We start from the raw sequence: 19681 nt of genomic DNA, 5'->3' as shown, positions 1-19681 counted from the left end.
CCTCTGCATGAAATCTAAAACTACATTATTTAAACTATTCTATCTGCGTTATCCCAACTCGCTAATCCTATTCATGAGTCTAATTGATTTGTTCTTGAGTACTTCAATGGCCCTCAGCAGGAGTGTAGCACTCGGTACGGCCCCGGTAGACTCTATAGAGACTAGGAAGATTGTATATAAACTATGGAGACTCACAAATGATGTGGTTATTCAGCTTTTTCACGATTACGCTCTTTGGGAATCTCTCCACACATGCTCTGCAAGAGGTACAGCTCAAGGTGTCTTCAATACAAATGTCACCTAAAGACAAGTGCACAATATCAAACAACATACCCTTCTTCATTGAAAAAACGTCCATTGGACACAATTCACACAATTCCTCCTTATCACTCTTGCTCAGAGGAAACTCCTCAGAAAATGTTATTTCTGGTTTAAATCGGTATACCGCCGTGCTCACAGGGGACCACTTTGAATGTGTCTTACCGATACCCTTCTCAAGGTATGCAGTCAAATCCAGCTCCTAAAAGGTTTTAATTTGTAACATTCAGACTAACCTGACCACCAGCCAATTTTGTCAAGAGTATATCACCGTGAATCGGTCTAGGAGGGTCGTCCTGGAATTTTAACTTTTGAGCCTCGTTGAAGGGATGCCATACCAAGTCTTTTGCGTATACTGTATGTTGGTGTTAATTGGGCGTATGCTTATGTACAAAGTACGTATGTAGTGTAGCAAGAGGAAGTTTAGAATAACAGTAGGAATGAGATCGTCCGTTGAAGCCTTGTCTAGAATATTAACATTGTCATTTATTTAAAGTGGTGATCCCTAGAAAATACAAATTGCTAATAAATGTGGATGGAACAAGAGAATAGTATCTCCATAGACACCCATTAAATCTGTCTAACCCAGGGATCTCCTTTATAGCGATTATAAAGTTTCCATCCTGCAAAACAAGCCAAGGCAGAAGTACCTAGAACAGAAGAGGCTATGCCAGAGATTACTTGCCAACCGGGAGAGTCTTCAAAATCTCCATAACCTGGAAGGCATTCTTGAGCAGCAGAAACAGCTTCTTGTTTAGTAGGTTCATCAGGTTTGGGAAGAGTAGGTTCTACTTTAGATTCTCTGAAAGTAGCTTCCTCTAGTTGTCCTTCAGGTTGAGGAGTAGTAGAAGCATGTTCAGTAGAAGTAGAATCAGAAGTAGAAGAATTAGAAGTTTCTTGAACTTCAGTTGTATCTCCACCTTTATAAGTAGTTTCAGCTTGTTCCGTAGATGAGACAATAGCATGTTGTCTATTATCAGCAGGTAGAGGATTATGTTCATTCTTTTTAGGGAGCTCTCCACCTTCAGTATCTTGAGGTCCAGTTTCTGGATCAGGATCAATAATAGGGGCAGTTCCCTCAGGAGATTCATCAGATCCACCCACAAGTGAACTAGCATCTTTATTAAGACCGGAGTCTCCTCTTCTAGCATCAGCAGATTCTAGAACGGAAGGAGCAACTTGTTCTTCAGGAGGCCTAGCAGGAGCACCTGGTTGAGGTGGAGGAGCAGATAAAATACCAGCAATAGGCTTACCATCAGGACCGCAAGTAAATAGAGAACTAACAGGGGTAGATTCAAGTTTGGTCCACTCACCAGGTCCAGCTCCACAAATAGATCTAGAGGTATCAGTAGTAGTTTCTCCAGCAGTAGTAACAGAGTTTTGATCACCATTAGTATCACCGTGCTCCTCAACAGAATGCAAGTTTTGTTCAGTCCCATCTATATTATGTGGGTTATAACCACTTACAACCAAATGAGAATCATAAACCAGATCTACTGGAGAACTATCAAAGGTGATTGGTATATCCGAAGAGTCTCCAACTATGGTAGCGGTATCAATAGTTCCATCAACACCAGTATGAGGAGAAGGTGGATCGAGATATACTGTAGGTAGATAAGAAACAGATCCTTGAACAGAAAGATGTTCTTTTAGTCTTTCACCATCAATAGCATCTTCAGCCATTTGAGCCACAGGAGTGCCTTGTAGGAGAATCTTTGTTTCAGACTCTGTATCAGGAACCTGGTCAGATAGATCAGCAGCTGGGACTTCCTCACGTTGAACTCCATTTGGTTCAGAAGGACCAATGGGAACAGAAGGGGTTTCTTGAGTAACCTTTTCATTCTTTTCACCTTCAATTTTAGCTACAGCTTCAACTTCGCTGCATTTAGTGCTAGTTGGAGAGGATTTTACAGGTGCAGCTCCAGGAAGAACATGATTCAGTTGTTGCTGTTCTCTCGCTTTCCTCTCTTCATTTTCATCTTGGCAGTGACGTTCTAGCTTACTCTTACACTCTTCCTTTATACAGTAGCCATTTGTATCTGCTGGTTTGAAAAGTGTACAGGTGAGCTCTTTAAGTTTTAGCGGAAGTTCATCTCCAGAAAGGATTTTTGGTAGGTCATATTCATCAAGGATCATAGTCCATTGGTCATTGGCATCGTTTCCATCATTAACAACAGGAACTTTCATATCTCCAACAATTCCTCCAAGAGTTACTTCCATGAGTAGGGGTTTCCTATGACTCTTATCTTGGTCCCAGTAGTAAACAGAGAGACTATCAATTTGGTTGAGACCGAGCTCGAGGAGTTCGTCATCATTAACTTTACCGCTTTTCCATTCAACAATAGTATCGTTATACCTAACAGAGTTTGGATTGGTAGTGTATCTGTGTTCGTATCTGGTATATCCAAGAACAGTTTTTGTATCAGAAACAACTGTGACGCTGTAGTTTCCACAAAGTTTACAAGGGTAGTAAGGATAAGATTGCTCATTCACTAAAATATTAATATAATGAATCCTATGGAGTTTACAGGTGAGATCATTTAGCTTCTCTTTAAGATTCCCGGTTGGATCATTTTCACCGTAAGATGCTGACTCTTCACTTGGGATTAACTTCCATCTAGTATTTGCAGGTAGTTTCTCCTCCTCCCCTTCTTCATCTTGTTCGTCGTCATCATCTGCATCTGCATTGGAATACCAACAATAGTTACCAGTTTCATATTTTATCCTGAGTAGAAGCGGCTTCTTTATATACTCATTATCACTGTCATATTCATCAACGTAGTATGTGGATACCTCTTTTATCCTCTTCTGTTCACCAATAAGGTTATATCCTCCACCTGCAACGGTGAGAACTTGTCCATTGTAATTTAAATTCTGAATTACAAAGGTTCCGGAATAGTGTTTACATACTCTGTAACGTGGATGCGTTCTACCATATACATCAGTTAGAGATGCAGTAAATCTGCTGTGTCTACATGATCTTTGTAAGCTTCTGGGCTTTCCTCCTATCTTATCATCCTGTGGGCATTTGTACTTGATATCTATGCCAGCTGTAGGCATTCATACTCCTACTTTCTAGTCTCCTAGCTTACATACCTAAAACCATTTTATGGTAGTTCCCTTATTCGACGTCCTCATCCATCCATACATTCATCCTCCCTCACAACTAGCTCACTGTCAGAGAGACTATCCACAGAACAAGATGAGTAAGTATCAATACAGCCCTCAGTAGTACAGTATGGATAGTCTACTGGAGTATAAAGACTCCTGCATGGATTCCCTATCCTCCCTACGATCATTCCTCCATCTTTCAACGCCGGTATGACAATTTAAAACTTACACGAAAGCGTATTCCTCCCTTGAGAGTCTGACCGAAGGCACTTTGCGCTGAGCTTGAAGCACAGGCTATTCTTGTCCCCCAAACTTTCGTGATCTGCACATTCTTGTGAATGGACAATAGGCAAACTCTTGTATGAAAAGTCTTCAGGGTCGACGTTAAATGGCACAAGACCGAGTCTATGCGCCAGTAATTCATCCTGAACGACGCCAGTGTTTTGCCTAATCTGTAGAATGATGAGTAATGCATTGACTCGTGTTCCATAAACTTGTGACCGTCTCTTCTCGTGGTCTCTGGACCACCAACTCATTCTCTGGAGTCGTAAGAAGAAGAGCAGAGCACAGAAAGGAGCAAAATTACCTCGACGGTCTCGATGGCAAGCGTCGGAATCTCTGCGATTAAAATTCTGCGAAGAGCGTTGGCAATTGAGACATTTAGGCCCTCAAACTCAACAACCGAGTGGAATTTTGTGTTTTTAATGAACCGAATCTTGACATTTTTGATTTCCTCCAAAACTGATGGCGCATTCTGGTCAGTGAACTTGTCGTAGGAGTATTTAATGCCGGAAGCGTCCAAATAGACGAAATTTGGCATGTTTTCCAAGCTTATAATATATGCGATGCGATTGAAAGAGACTGGCAGAAGGACCTAGAGGGCTGGCAGCGTCCACCGACCACAAGGTAGGGAAGGCGAAGCGAGTGGAGACCCTAACGCGCAGGTATATATTTTGTGTGTTTATCGTGATGAATTGAGGTTTTTGTGGACTATAGGCAACCAGAAACCTCTGGGAGCTCATAGAAGACAGGGGTACCCAGAAGGATGGGAAGGATGAAAGAGGAAGAGGTACCTGGAAGAGTGGCTGACGAGGAAAATTCTGCGCTCTTAGACTGGCAAATATGTTGTAGTAACTGGATCTCAAATGTAGTATAATGAAGTTTAATCCCGTGTGTAAGACTTGTGTACGTTATGGCAACTCTAGGGAATCCCTGGGCAGAGGATGGATGAGTAAAGACTGAAAGGGGCCCGTGTGGGCAAAGGGTACCTAGAATGAGGAATGGATGGATCTTTAGTGCATGTAATAGGTACATCTAGGTGACCAAGGGAAGGCTAAGGCTGCTTGAGGGAGTCTCTGGAGGATATAATGGACTATGAGTGCCTATGGATGGCCTCTGGAGAATGTCTATAATGCATATTAGTAGGATGAATGACTGTTGGTAGAAACAGGAAGGAGTTACGGAGGACTCTGTCTACACACCTCAGGTGGTACCATCGTGCGCATGACTTGCGCAACTCTCTCATTCTAGTCATGCATATTCCACATTTAAAGCATAAAACGGTGCTTACAAGTGTGTGAATAACTCGGAATGATGTGACATTGACGATTGTGCAACTCTGGTTGGAATAGGGTATCGTGTATCAACGGTTTTTGAGCCAGAAGTCTCGGATCAAACGCACCAGTTTGCAATTTACATTCCAAACTTTACAAACATATGGCAAGTTTGTAACAGGATTCTCAAATTTGGCTCTGGCAGCCGCGAATCTGGTCCTGATTCTGCCGATTAATTCTCCTGAAATCTCCAGACTTTTTCCCAAAAACACAAAATGGCTCAGAAATGGAACGTTTTAAACTCTATACCTCAACACATTATACTCGTGTGTGGATTATAAAGGCCATTCAGTCTCTTGTGGAGATGCAAACGCCAGGTTACCAGCTCTCGTTTCTCTGCCATATATCCACTTGTACAAATTCCCAGCACTCGATACATGTTTTTAGTAGAATGATGTCATTCATTGACCCTCAAGGGCTCTATTTATGGCAAGGGCCTAGAAGGACCTGGTCGTCTCCCTTATAGGGCTCAGTAGGGGTAAGAATCCGCACGCTCTCTTTCCGAATCTAGACGGTCTTGACGTCTCATAAACGCTTCTATTGGATAAAGAGACTATTCATGCACGGGAAATCGCTCCGTGAGACTCTAAAAACTTACAGGTGAGCCGTTGTAAGACCCACCCCTGACGGCCTTCCACGTTCGCTCACTCCTCCGTACTCTTAAACGGTCGCAAAGTTTTCATAAAGAACGGCATATGCACCTTTAAAACTTGTAAAAAAAATGTAAATATTGGGGGAAGGTTTGACATTTCCGCGGATATGGGCGGTATCTGCAAGTACTTCCTTTGGGATGCTGTTTGAGGGGTTATGATTCCCCAGTTCATTTTATATTTTTAAGTGAAAATTTTTGTCAAAATTATACATTTGAAGTTTAAAAGTCCTAGTGGACATTAAATGCAGTTTTAAATTTACAAATTGTCTTCTTCCTGGGTGTTTATTCTCTTTTACCATTTAACGTTTCATACACTTATTCATGTACAGTATACTACATATTGTTTATATTTAACAACAACACCCATATTTTAAGCTTTAAAACACAGAATCTATACAATACAACATCGCTTTGACAGTTTTATTATATCACGTACTATAGATGATTTATATTCCATTTTTTGCTTTATACATTGTTTATCATGATTTATTTTCACTGCTCCATTCACTGATACGCTGGGTATTCTCTGAGGGTATTTGCGGAGGATGGGAAACTCTAACGGTGTCCTCGTAAGTGTAGATGTAGGAATACATCCGGGAACGGGAGGTAGAGCCGTTACCAATAACAAGGGAGTTTACACATATACTTATAAGGATAGAACTATAACAATTTCGGAGGAAAGGCGTGATACCCTTCCTGGGTACAAGGCAATAAAGCACCAGAAGACTGTGGGTGAATCTTGCAGTCTTTATCAGGGAGCAACAGAATTTCATGGATTTGTAGATTTGAAAAGCTATGGTGATATCTACGCTTACTTTTGGCAAGGTGATGATGATTATAAAGTACCTTTGGTTATCCAACTTGGAGATGCAGATAACTACTACATTAGTGATGTTAACAGTACGACATGGAGAAGGGCGTATGGCATCACCTTTAGAACCTTGAAAAATGATACACTCAAGAATTTACTTGACAGGGAAAACTGTAAGAAAAACAGAGCCCATGTTATGGAGATTTCCAAGGGGAAGGAAGGACCGTATAAATGTTCACTACCTACTTGTGACAAGGAAATTGTCGAGGTCTCATTTAACAAACCATTACCATATGCACATTCAGTAAAAGTCATGGGTAGTTCCATAACTAGGTTTGAAAATGAAAATAAATCACAGAAGGGATTACCATTTCCAAAGAAGGTGAATTATGTATATGTATATTTTGACCTCCAAAAATGTGAGATGCCACTTCTCATTTGCATAGACCCTCTTAACATGGAAAATAAGTGGCAAGGATACACAGGCTGTAAATGGTACCAAAGAGATAAGGTAGATACTAATGCTTGGATACAAGTTAATAATAAACCGACAAGTCCAAATGACTCCACTAGGATACTGGAAATTCTCAAGGAATATCTTCCAAATATCCTGTCAAAAATAGAACACGTTCAAAGAGCAGAGAAATCTTCCAATCTGGAGACTACTCCAGTGATTAATCCAGATTTCACCCTTGATATTGCTCATCTTCCTCATCTTAAATTTAAAGATCCTGAGGAAATTTTAGATATACCAGGATATTCTTATCCTCTGGACTATAGAGATATTTATCCATCTTCGATACCCGATGAGAGATCTTCTGGTGGCAAGATAGTAACGCAAACAGATGTGATTTTAGATATTCCGGAATTATATGAAACATCGGCTGAAGATCCAGTTTTTCCAATGGATACAACTCTAGGATCTGTTACTCCATATGAATCTTGGACAGAGAACTTTGAAGTAGTTTTATGTGATAGGAGTTCCCCGGATCACAAAGTTACCGTTGATTTTGGACCAAGTGATTCCTTTGAAGTATTTTAATGATGAAAAAATACATAAACCAGTAGAAGTAGTTTTAGATCCTCATACTCCCTTGGAGTTTGAGGGATTTGAGATAGATCTACGTACTAAAAATTCTCCGGATAATGCGGCTATCGTTGATTATAATCTGACTAATATTAATGGAGATGATTTGGTGGCAGGGATCTACACAAGACCTATGGAAGATGGAGAAACTTTCCCTAATGTTGGAATTACGAATATCGTATTTTCTGATTCATCTTCAGACCTATCAAGTCCCCAAGAAGTGGGTGAAAATACTACTCCTGTTGCTATAACTGTACCGTATATAGACCAAAGTGGAGGACAATATAGTTCACCTGGGCTAGGAGGAGAATCCTGGATGAACAACATTTATAGAGGATATTCTGGTTCGCCTTTTATCATTTATGGTGGAGATTTCGTCGTTTATGATGCAGCAGGATATGAAGAGTATAGAGTTACTGCCCCTGGTGTTGAAATAATTGAAGAATCTCCATCCTATAACACGTCAACAGGAAATGAGAGACAACCTATTTGTGTAGAGATGGAAGCCCCTATATACACAAAATCTGGAAATCTAGATGGAACACTCTCTGGATCTGGCGAGGGGCATTCAGATAATTTTGAATTAAGCTATAATACTTCGTCGAACATTACGTATGGTGCTAACGCTATTATTGACGAAGATTACGGTACAGGGGGACATGTTATACATGGAAATGCTGATCTTATTTTGGAACTTATTGAATCATCACCCTATGACTCATTGTCCGGAACGAATGCATTAAATGTGACTGAAGAAGAAAATTCTCCTCCAGTTTTGGATATACATCCTTCTACAAACAAGTACAAAGTCACGAGAGAAAAGGCATTGTATGGATCAGAAGGGTCCTCACAATATATTAATCTGGAATATGCTCATTCTTCATCTGAGGTTATGGCTGGAAATAGTATTGTTGAGGAGATTTACGATACAGCGGAATATAAGGAACATGGATATGTTTCTTCTATAGCAGAAATAGAGGAGATATCTTCTACATCATGTGATTTATATGGCACCTCAGATGATGAATGCTCCACATCATTTACAGATTTTGAATCCAAAAACATACGGATAGAATCTGGAGAGAATAACCTAGGTAATTCGCCTCAAGCCGGAAAACTATCTGGACTGTATGGAGAGTCTTCGTATTCAACCGTTCATTTCAATGATTACCAGATCGATTTTTATTCATATGGAAATGATATAATCTTAGGTAGTCATAGCCCGATCTATTCCACTGATGGAATGGAAAAAAATCCCTATTCTGTTGAAGAGTATCTACCAGGGGAAAATGATGATCTTGTGGATATACACATCGAAAGTGCCTTACCAAAGGAATCCGGCGCACCTTATACCCCAACGCTTCCTGTATGTACTGCAGAGCCACCCATTACTTGCTGTTGGTGGTGGTATCATCTTTTATGGGTCATAATAGTTTTACTTGTTATTATTCTGGTATGCGTTTTGTGTAGAAGATCAAGAAAAGTCTTGATTGTCAAGGTATAGAAACGGTAGAGGTGGTGATCCTTTGAGTGTTTGAGCGTTCATCTACTTTGGAGAATCTTTACAAGTAGCCACTGTGCCCACAAAATCGCTGTGTTTCCATTACACTGGCCACGTTACATGGTGTCTACTTTCATGCATGCAATTCTCCCATCGTAATCCTCTGAACATATGCCAGTGAACGCCCATTTCATCCACTCTGCTGATCCTCTTGTACGGATCTCAAGGTATCCTCTGCGTTTCCTTAGTGGTTTATGGATCTCATGTGCATTGTATGAATCTTTGATGTTTGCGCAATGGATATGCGCCCTGGGCTTTAATCTCCCGGTAGTGTTCCCCGGAGAGTCTTGTGCGATGCTCTGTTCCAGATTTTCTATCAGAGTGTCTGTTTTTATGATCATGTATATGGCGGAATTTATAACTGGGAAATTCTGTTGTTCGTTATATGGAGCATTTGATCCTGTGGTCATGTTTATATGTATGATCTATACATTGGAATATATTAAATAGTAGCTTTATAATGATCCCTTTGAGAGATACAGGGGCGGATTTATTGGTTTAAAACCACTGATTTGTATTTATATTATGATGAGAATAACCCTCTGCATTTTATGCATGAGGATTTTGATGGAATTTATGGAATATATATTGGCATATTTTAACACACTATTGACCTGCATTACGCAGATTTTGATATATAGATTTATTTGGAAATAAAAGATTATAAAAATAGTAGAACAGTTCCAATAGTTCTGTGAATGAGGAACTTTGACCCGGTAATACAATAAGAAATGCTAGGCAAATGAGGCACTAGTCTTCCGGGCATTAGGCAGTATATTTGTATTTTTAAGTGGCAAAAATCGCACGTATCTATACAAAGTTCTCAAAGAAGAACGCAATTTTAAACTCGGCACATAAAACTGTCTCATTCTCCAGAGACGATTAATTCATTCCTTCTATACAGGATGGGTGTAGTTAGTGGGTTGTATTGCATGGTTGTCCATTTTTAGGCTATGGTGAAGTTAGTGTGTCCAATTTTGATTTGGCTTTCTCATTCGGCAATAATGACGCTAGTGACCTCTACCAAACCTGCATGCATAACTTTCTGGTCATGTCTACTCCACTATGGACTCGGTGGAAGTTGATGATTGGATAGACGAACTAATTTCTACTGACGTGAGTGTTGATTGTACTACTGAAGACTGTATTGATAGTTACTCATCTTGTTATTCTGTGGATAGTCTCTCTGACGGTGAACTAGTTGTGAGGGAGGATGAATGTCTTCCAAATACGTAGATATAAGGAACAAATGTCCCAATGACGAAATTGGTAAGGTATCTCCCTGTCAGGATGATCGTCGAATCGAAGCCATAAGGAAAAGTCTTAACGGTACAGATTACGAATGTTGCACTCACACCGGAAGCCGTTTTGTATTACTAATCAATCTTAACTATGGCGGTAAACGTCTTAAAATAGAAAAGGGTGGAGTCTATGCTCAATTTAATGCTAGACATATAGTGGTATCGGAAGTAACAATCTACTACCACGAACAGTATGGAAGTAACGGAGATCACATAACAAAACCTCTTATCCTCAGAGTAAAAAGTCCTATCAGAGGGTATACTTGGTATGAGAATACTGGAAACGGTGTAACATGGAGACCAATAAATGGTACAGGTAAGTTTCCTAAAGGTAATACAGATCCCGCCAGTACTGACTTCATACAGAGGCTAAAGGATCTCACTTGTACTCTTCACCATCGTCACAGGGTTAACATAGGTGAGGATTATAAGGACAAGGGAGATTTTTATAGTTGCGATCTCTGTAGTAAGGCAAAGGTTGCCGTTCAGCAAGGACAGTCAGTTGACGGAATTTACACTAAATTTGTGCATACCCCTCATTATTATACTACAGATGAAAAATACTATATAGCTTATAATGATATTCTGATAAAATTCCAGGGATCCGGTGTTAGGTCTAACCTGATATCAGTTAGTAAAAAGGACTGTACTAGCCTCTCAGTATATTATTGGATAGGAGATGAACATCTTGACAACCCATTATTGATAGAGGTTAAATTATCGAAAGGAGAATCTAGCTGGTATGAGAATATAGGGGAATATGGTACTACAAAGCATGATATATGGAGGAAATTGGGAGAACAAGAAGCTGGAAAGTTATCTTCTTCTGTAGGAGAGCTTAAGGCAAAACTTGATCGTCTTAGCTGCATATTTAATGAGACGGTTAAGATACAGTTGGGAAAGCATTCTGTATGTCATAATTCCCGGTATGGTGGACATATGGACAGATTAAACACTTTTTATAATGGAATGGTAGATAGTAGCCTTAAACTTTCAGCCTATGTCTACACACCGAATAAAGACTCTGGAAGTTGTTCATTCCATGTGGTAGAGATCCTTCTTGCAGAAAAGAAACAAAATTTCCCGGGAGGTACTTCATTCTTTAAAGATGTTACAAAAATTACCGCGTATGCTTCGTCTTGTGATTCCTCTCAACCATTCCTGCTTTGTATAAAATCTGGGAATAGTAGTGAGAAGTGGTACAAGAGAACAAGCACTTATGCATGGAAGGACTGTGATGATATTAAGGACCAATTTGGAGAAATTTTTTCAGAGGCTAGGGATACTCTTGGGATACAGGCATGTCCCAGTTATAAACCTCCAAAAAAAGGTGTCCAGATAAAGATTACAGAGAAGCCAACTGGCGATGGAGTTGCAACCATGTATTATGACTCAAGTTCTGGTAATACTCCAATTTTTGTTACCAAGGATGCTAACAACCTCCCACATGGTTTTTTCAGAATTACTCACCGGGTAAGTACTGAAACAGGATCTTTTACAGTAAGTAATACACTCGGTAATGGAGATGGTATAAGAGAAGGAACAACAGCAAAACCCATAGAAGGTGTCCAGTATGTGGAAGTATACTTTGGAAATTCTAGGTCTGATATACCAATCCTTATTGCTGTTAATAAGGCTTCAAATGGTAATTTCCAATACTATTCTCGTGCAGAAGACACTAAAACAGGAAAGGGCATTTGGGTACAGCGTTACTACAAGAGCCTATCACCTGCTTATCTGGATGAAATGCTTGATGATCAAAACTGCACAAGGAATGGTGCTATCCCGGTTGACCTTAAATATCCTTCTGACCTCAAATTATTTTATACTGATATTAATAATAGGATTGGTACTAGTCCACACCTAAAGACAAAATTTGTAAGGAAGTCCGTAACTTCACCAGATCTTCCTCAAGGGGCTAAAAAGGACTATGAAGTAGAAACCTACAATATAAATACTGTAATATCCAGACTTACATATGGTGGGACAGAGACTATTGGTATCGATCTTCCAGGAGACAATGTTTCTGAGCTGAGAATATATAAGTGGAGTAAAGATCTCAAGAATATACCACTACTTGTGGAGTTCATTAGTAGTGGTCAATCATCCTGGTATGAGAATCTTGGTCAAGAGAGTTTTACCTGGCGAGTTATTAGAGAGAATGAAGCTACAAATTTTTATGAACTTAGTGGTTTTCCATCCAAACTTGACCCTGAGTTTGCTAAGAAGCTTCACTCCATAAGTTGCAAGATCCATCATACAGTTAAGATTGATATATCTAAGAATAGTGGAAGGTATTGTCATGGAAAATGTACTTACAAGAGAATAAAGGTTGAGAAGGAGGATACACTGTTCGAGGATTATATATGCTATGAGCACACCTCTAGAGTTGATAATGAGAAATTTATGGTAACTGCCATAACAAATAATGGTCAGAAACAAAATGTGGATGGACTTCCCCTTATAAATGTTAATAGAGTTACCGTTTACTTCTCCAACTGCAGTCTAAAGACCCCTGTTATGATATATATTGAACATGGAGTTAAAGGAAATGGTAGAGGAGACAGTAAGTGGCTTAAGAATGAGGGTGAACAAAATTGGAAGGATGTTAGCCAAAATATCCCAGTTGATGGAAAAGATGGTACTACCATGACAGAATCAATTAAAAGGATTCTAGAAGAGGTCAAAACTAGCCTAAAAATATGCTCAGGGATCCTTGATACTGCTAAATCATTACAACCGGATCTACTAGCACGCGCTGAAAAAGAGAATGAAAAGGATGATTACGACGACAAAGATGAATCTGAGGATGAAGACGAAGAATATGAATCTCCTGTATCTTCCCAACTACCTGCTGCTCTTTCTCAAACCGCTCCTTCAGGTCCTCCCACTTCTGAAACTCCTCGACATACTGACAACCAAGCTGCTGGTACTCAATCTGGTTCTTCTGCTGAAGGAACCCCTGGTAGAGTTTCTCAAACTGCTCCACCTGCTGCTACTGTTCTTAACTTTACTGTACCTACAGAAGATATCACCCCTAAACCTCCTAATCATGCTAATGCTGCTGCTCAATCAACCTCAGTCCCTGGTCTTGGAACTCGCCCTCCAGGCTCTCTAGACTCTCCTGGTGGAACCCCTTCTTGGAAAGTAAGTCTCGGATCAGGTATTGCTACAGGCATTCTTGGTACTTCTGCCTTGGCTTGTTTTGCTGGATGGAAACTTTATAATCGCTATAAAGGAGACCCTTGGGTTAGACAGATTTAATGGCTGTCTATGGACTCTCCAGTATGGAGACTAGCTTTGATACTGAGTAGTTAGTCTTAATTTGTTGGTTTGTTCTTGTTTCATGTTAGTTGTTTCTCTTCTTCTTGGGTCATTGTCTGTATTATACTCTCCTATGCTTTAGTGTTTGTTGTGAGGTTCCTACTCTAGGTTGACTAGTGCATGCACTGTCTCTACCCTACTAGGCTCCCGTTTGTTATAATTAATCCTGTAGATCCAATACTCACCTTTACAGCTAGCATAACTCCTATACTGATGATACACCCGTTAATTCCCATGTTGGTCAATGGATCTACACAGTGAGAGATCCAACTCTTCTCTAAACTCTCCTATGGTTTCAGATACTATCCATGATTCCTGACAGCTTCTCATCCTTCCTTCTTCCGCCAACTCCCTACTGTCGTATAGTCACCATAAATCTCCCTCTGGCTTACGCCATCGAGAGAGTTGCCCCTTGTGACATCCCATGTCCTCTACTTGACCATCTTTGGTACTCTGTCATTACTACCATTATATAAACCTTTTAAGAACCATAAACATGAGACTCATCATTCTATTGCCCATTATTGCCACCGTTAAACTCTGCAGTGCGATCTGGCCGTGGCGCCTGAGTAGCAGTGGAAGTTACGATTTCGAAAACCCAGAGTCTTCAGAAATAGAGGGTACTCCTGGTACACTTACGCTGCTTGAAGATTCAGACAATAATGTATTTGAGGGCGAGGGAGCCTCCGGAGGAGCCCACACCTCAAGGGATTCCCAAGATGATGCATGCACGGAGGAACGACGTTTCCGTGTTCCACCAGTTAATCTGACAAGTCCCATCACTATAGAACTTGCGAATCCTGACGATGAGTACGTTAAAACTTGTCAGAAGGAGAGAGACGGTATACTGTACCAGGGCTTCAAGTCTAAGGATCCCTATTACTTTTCGTCAATTCGCGAAAGAGGAGTAGAAGTCTGGAGAGCCAGAAACGCTGAAAGGTGTACACTGATCAAGCTATACACAAAAGGCGATCTCTCGATGATGTACCTCAACATTAATGAGTTTCAAGACTTTACTCCACTACACCTCGAGAATGCCGGTGACGGATGGAGAGTAGTTGACAAAGAGGAGTTTTTAAGGACATTCAATAGTTTGAGGGGAGATTCAGCTGATTCTCCTACTAGTTAAACCTCAGAGATGGCAAGAATGGCGACTGAAAGGAGCCTATACAGTATGGCACGTATACTCCAGTAGACTCTCCATAGAGATCACTCTGACGAGTGCCTACTGCACATAAATGGACAAAAAGTACCGGAGACTATTTGGGTCGTGGCGCAAGTGCTTTAAGTTTTTATAATGCTCATTTAATGCTTTGTCAGAGATACATAATGCACAATGACCAGTGTTAGGTTCTAGGCATATTTGCTGAATGTAGAGGTGTAATGAGGTTGTTAAAATTTTTAGAATTTCAATGCCAAAATTTGGACCGAATGCGCATTCATTTGAGGTATGAAAGGAATGCATTCCCGCAGAATCTCTTCTTCCTCCTTACACCATGCATTCAAGTGTGTATATCTCTTCCCCGCTACTCATACACATTCCACTTATAGATTAAGATGAAGACCTTCTTGGCAATATCCGTGACCTTGTTGGTTGGATTCTGTGACGCAGGATGTTGTGGTTGTGTTGGGAAGCCTCAATATGGATTTGTACTAGTAACACCTTATGCATTAGATTTATCGAAAATTAACGCAGACACGGTATCTACATCCTCTGGAAAATCAGGAACAGTCTCATATAATGTATATTCGGCGCAACCAGGTGTCAAAATAGCTTCTGTATCAGATGGTAAAACTGAAATTTGGAAGGCCAAAGAGGGTGAAACTTGCAAAACTGTAAGTGAATCCACCACTTTAATCCCAAAGATCCTTGCAATATGTATAGGGAAGGACGGTGAAGTTAATCTAGAGTGTTTTGAGAAGGTTGGTGAAGAATGGAAGAGTATTACAGAAAAAGAGTTTACAAATAGAATCAAGGGAACGACTAGTAAACCTCATACAATATAGTATAAATGCAGTTGGAGCATATCCTGCATTCACTTCCAATGTGATGTGGCAAAATCGCCATGAATGTTTTTGTAGACTAAATTGTCCTTATTCATTATACATGTCTAGTATTTTCGTTCAAGGTCCCTCTTGCCGACTATGTATAGTGTGCTAATTAAACTGCTCTGGGTCTATCTCCTACGTGGATTGTGTACACCTGGAGATTCCATAGCCACAACCTTTTTATGGTACAAGGGTGGTGACTCCTCTAATGTTCAAGTTTCTACACCAGTTGCCTTGTTTACCCTGGCTGATGATCGTCATAGCTTTGCCCTGCCCATATTCTGTTTCATAAGCCTTATACCATCTTTATAACCCATTACTGGTATCCATTACCCTGTTACCAATTCATCATTCCTGACCCACAGAGCACTGCATACAGAATGTATAACCACCATCTTGTTGTCAGAGCCTACAGTCACACATACACTCTCAACACAACTGAGGACATGTAAACGTAGTAGCAAGAAATTAAGGGGTTAATAGTGTCCCAGTATATTACCGGGTTGGTGAACTTGAAAAACCACTCCTCATGGAGGTTCTCAAGCTCTACGTTTCATCTGTCTTCTCAAACACCTTTACCTCGTTAAGCTTTTCCATGAATTTGGGAATGTGTTCATCGTTGTAATCAAAGAATAAAATGATAAAGCTGGCAATTAGGAAGACGAAAAAGAACGTCCATGCCAGTGCTGACCCGCAGCTGCAGGCGTCGCTTCCGGGCTTGCATGTGCAAATAATTCCAATGAGTAGAAATAGTCCCGAGAGGCACAAGCCGACAATCCACAGGATGGTGAGCAATCTCATTTTAATGGCCGATTTTGTGACGACGTTAAGCTTTGCATGCAACTTGTTTGAGTGTCCCTATCGACGTCTAGTGAATTTTTATATAGAAACAATTTATAGACGCTGATGTTTATATTGAAATGAGATCTCCAGACGTCGTTTAGAGCGAGACACTGTACGTATGCGCTGCAGAATCTCCTGGTCTTTTCTATTACCCATGGGAGCTTAAAGAGCCATTAGCCACAGCTTCAGAAAGTCCTGAAATTGCCCTTTTATTCCCCCCTTTTACAGAACTGGATAGTCGCTCAAATTGGCAAATGGGCAGCTCCCCAGTGGGACTCCAAGACAGTCCGTAGACGCTGCTACACTCGACACTTTTGTCCATAGAGACGTTGACAGGCTATACATGAGACGATTAACCCATTGGATATGAGAATTGCACACCTTAATCGCCATCAGCAGAGCTGCCAGGAGCCCAGCGGACCCGTACGCCCGTTATCGGCCCTCCACCCATCAACACCTCCGTTTCAGTAGTTTAATTTCCTTTTACTTCGACCATCATCGCAAAGAAGCCAAAATGTCGGACTTTGAAGGTAATTTTGCAGACTTTTCTCTCCCGGCCGTCCATGGGCCTCCATCTCCCCTTTTCTTTCACTTTATGGCTATTTCCTCGTATTTTATCACTCATTTTTATGTTTTGTAGACCATGTTTGTGATTTGCGCGTGGTAGCTGCCCATAATGGCAGATTATCGTCCGTTGATGCCACAAGTACCGTTTTTGTCCATTTTGCGCAATTTTTCGTGCTTCTATGCCTATTCATGGTTTGAATGGGTTTCTATTCTCTACGTGAGTGAAAGAAAAGGGGAGATGGAGGCCCATGGACAGTCGATATGCATCTCTGGAATCTACAGTAACACAAGTCCATTTAGACGAAGAAGCAAAGCCAATTTGGCACGACTCTGACGACTACGAAGAGGTTGTGGTCCAGGAGGAGCCTGAGTGGCTCAAAAAGAGGCGCCAAGCCGTCAAGGAAGGGAGGCAGGACTCTGTGGAGTTTGGCGGAAAACTCACTAGGCTCAAGCCGAGCAAATCAAAGAGCGGCATAAGGTTCAAGATTACGAAACAAGCTGGTCATAAGGAGCCAATTGCTTTGAGGTGAGTGGTCTGACCCGGTGGAATGTGCATGGACTCGCTGAGAGCAGGGTGCCTAGAAGTTTCTAGGAGACAAACCCACGCAAGAGGCGGTTGCTTTAATGGTGGATTATTGAGGTTTATAGTAGCCAGAGACGGCAAGTTTTGGAGGTGGCTAGGCACGGAAGAGATTGAGAGAATGTTCTGGATTCGAGAATGTAATGAGCGCATTCCGTCATACTTGAGTGTCCGCCAACACTTCTATTCCTATAGGTGCTGGAGGATCTAATGCCTCTGAAACAATCACTGCTACTGAAGAAACTCTGCCTTGATGGGGTCCTTGCAAGGAATGAATGTTCATTCTCTTCCGCACCACCAACCGGTTCCAGAAATGCACGAGGAGACACCTCGTTGGCAGAGCAAGAATGTTTCCTAGCTCTTGATAGGGTGTAGCCAGAAAACATGAAGATTCTGGTGGTACTATGGACACTATGTCTAGCGAGGTTTTGTAGCGCAGGTTTTTTGGACTGGCTGTCTGGCCGTAGAGGAGGTAGTACGGATAGTGAGCCGGGTTTTCCTGGTTTTTCCAACCCGGATGACTCCAAGATGAATGCACATACTGAATCTGGAGTAGACATCAAAGACTACCTTCCAGAGGATTGGTTCCGCACATCCTCCACTGAGGAACAAGAGTTTTAATTTGGAGGTCTTCTAGAACAGAAAACAGTACAATATCATGCATTGATATACACCATTCCACAAAGCAACCGCCTCTGCATCTCTCGAGCCGGCATAGTGAAATCACCAACCCGTTTCAGAGTATAAAAACTTGTAGTCACGGAATTAAAAGTCTCGTATTCGACAAGGATGGAAGGCACCTTGCAGCAATCGCTTCTGGCGTAAAGCTCTACACTGTGGACGAATCTAAAAGCGGCGCTAAATTTGTTCTAAAGAATCAGGTCGTCGATGTAAAATTCCAAGACTATAAAATCGCAAGTTTGGCATTTAACGAGCATGACAAGGGGATACTCATGATAGGAAAGGGAAAGAAGCTGCTAAACTACGACATACACAAAGAGTAGGTCTACATGAACCCTAATTGCCTCTTAGGACTGCGCAAAGTATATCTAGCATTGTGGTACCGCGCACGGAGACCGAGTTTAGCGATATATATACACAAAAGAGCGGTGATTCGAGATACTATGCAATATCATGCGCCGATAACGGGTTTGTCGCTTCTCAACTTTATGGAAAATGTAGGACGATCTTGCTATGCGATTCTAGAAGCCACGTGGTTACTCAACATTTTAAAATGAATGCCAGTTGTGCTGGGATTGGGTTTCACTCAAACTCCCTCATTTCTTGCGATGCTGACGCCAATGTGTACGAATGGGACATTGTGGGAGGCCGTTGTAGATTTAAATTCAAGGATAACCACTCTGTTCACATTTCTAGCTTTGCACTATCGCATCCGTTTGGTGAGAATGTCAGGAATGCGTTTTTGGCAAACGGCTCCACTTCTGGCTTTCTAAATGTCTATCCAATGTTTTCCCAAAAGGATGATCAATCGCACCTTGTTCAGAATGAGCTAGTAAAGGTTTGTTATTCTCACGCATAAATCATCTTTAGAGCTTTGGAAACCTGTCAACTGAGGTCACTAGCATCGCAACAGATTCTACCGGAAACTTTATAGTCTATTCCTCAGTACACAAGCGCAATGCTCTGAGGATAGTCTATACGCCGTCCTTTAAGGTAATCGCAAATTGGCCAACGGATAAAATTAATCTCGGCCGTGTAACATCGCTTTCCTTTTGTTCACAACAGAATACTCTGGCCATTGGAAACAAGAGGGGAAAGATCCAGTTTTATAAAATCATTGCTTAAATTGCTATATACATGCATATAGTAGCTAGTAAAGGTAAAGCTGAAAAATTAAACCACT

At 41.0% G+C, this 19681-nt stretch overlaps 9 protein-coding genes across 9 annotated transcripts; 7 read left to right on the top strand and 2 right to left on the bottom strand.

Moving 5' to 3' along the window:
* Positions 1-40: 40 nt before the first annotated feature.
* On the bottom strand, positions 41-4292 carry BEWA_026680 (DNA-directed RNA polymerase I, putative). Its single transcript, XM_004829428.1, has 7 exons — positions 4016-4292; positions 3785-3881; positions 3659-3751; positions 555-673; positions 334-520; positions 196-300; positions 41-161 (listed from the first exon to the last, which is right to left on the bottom strand). Exons 1-7 carry the CDS (start codon positions 4247-4249, stop codon positions 49-51), a joined length of 948 nt encoding a protein of 315 aa, XP_004829485.1. The 5' UTR covers positions 4250-4292; the 3' UTR covers positions 41-48.
* A 1947-nt stretch (positions 4293-6239) lies between these two features.
* Positions 6240-7547, top strand: BEWA_026670 (hypothetical protein; the record flags this gene model as incomplete). The annotated part of the gene is made up of 1 exon (XM_004829427.1): positions 6240-7547. One exon carries the CDS (start codon positions 6240-6242, stop codon positions 7545-7547), a length of 1308 nt encoding a protein of 435 aa, XP_004829484.1.
* A 178-nt stretch (positions 7548-7725) lies between these two features.
* On the top strand, positions 7726-9096 carry BEWA_026660 (hypothetical protein; the record flags this gene model as incomplete). The annotated part of the gene is made up of 1 exon (XM_004829426.1): positions 7726-9096. One exon carries the CDS (start codon positions 7726-7728, stop codon positions 9094-9096), a length of 1371 nt encoding a protein of 456 aa, XP_004829483.1.
* Positions 9097-9209: 113 nt separating this feature from the next.
* BEWA_026650 (hypothetical protein) lies at positions 9210-9563 on the bottom strand (the record flags this gene model as incomplete). Its single annotated transcript, XM_004829425.1, has 1 exon — positions 9210-9563. The coding sequence occupies one exon, from the start codon at positions 9561-9563 to the stop codon at positions 9210-9212; it is 354 nt and encodes a 117-aa protein (XP_004829482.1).
* Positions 9564-10370: 807 nt separating this feature from the next.
* BEWA_026640 (hypothetical protein) lies at positions 10371-13718 on the top strand (the record flags this gene model as incomplete). Its single annotated transcript, XM_004829424.1, has 1 exon — positions 10371-13718. The coding sequence occupies one exon, from the start codon at positions 10371-10373 to the stop codon at positions 13716-13718; it is 3348 nt and encodes a 1115-aa protein (XP_004829481.1).
* Positions 13719-14274: 556 nt separating this feature from the next.
* BEWA_026630 (hypothetical protein) lies at positions 14275-14907 on the top strand (the record flags this gene model as incomplete). Its single annotated transcript, XM_004829423.1, has 1 exon — positions 14275-14907. The coding sequence occupies one exon, from the start codon at positions 14275-14277 to the stop codon at positions 14905-14907; it is 633 nt and encodes a 210-aa protein (XP_004829480.1).
* Positions 14908-15335: 428 nt separating this feature from the next.
* Positions 15336-15785, top strand: BEWA_026620 (signal peptide-containing protein; the record flags this gene model as incomplete). The annotated part of the gene is made up of 1 exon (XM_004829422.1): positions 15336-15785. One exon carries the CDS (start codon positions 15336-15338, stop codon positions 15783-15785), a length of 450 nt encoding a protein of 149 aa, XP_004829479.1.
* Positions 15786-17485: 1700 nt separating this feature from the next.
* On the top strand, positions 17486-18821 carry BEWA_026610 (hypothetical protein; the record flags this gene model as incomplete). The annotated part of the gene is made up of 2 exons (XM_004829421.1): positions 17486-17763; positions 18575-18821. 2 exons carry the CDS (start codon positions 17486-17488, stop codon positions 18819-18821), a joined length of 525 nt encoding a protein of 174 aa, XP_004829478.1.
* A 230-nt stretch (positions 18822-19051) lies between these two features.
* On the top strand, positions 19052-19623 carry BEWA_026600 (hypothetical protein; the record flags this gene model as incomplete). Its single annotated transcript, XM_004829420.1, has 2 exons — positions 19052-19336; positions 19369-19623. The coding sequence occupies 2 exons, from the start codon at positions 19052-19054 to the stop codon at positions 19621-19623; spliced, it is 540 nt and encodes a 179-aa protein (XP_004829477.1).
* Positions 19624-19681: the final 58 nt, after the last annotated feature.

Source organism: Theileria equi, chromosome 1 (genome assembly GCF_000342415.1).
Source record: "Theileria equi strain WA chromosome 1, complete sequence".
In the NCBI taxonomy this organism is placed as follows: domain Eukaryota; phylum Apicomplexa; class Aconoidasida; order Piroplasmida; family Theileriidae; genus Theileria; species Theileria equi.
Note: the sequence above shows the minus strand (reverse complement) of the source record. Positions and strands in the feature narration are given on the sequence as shown.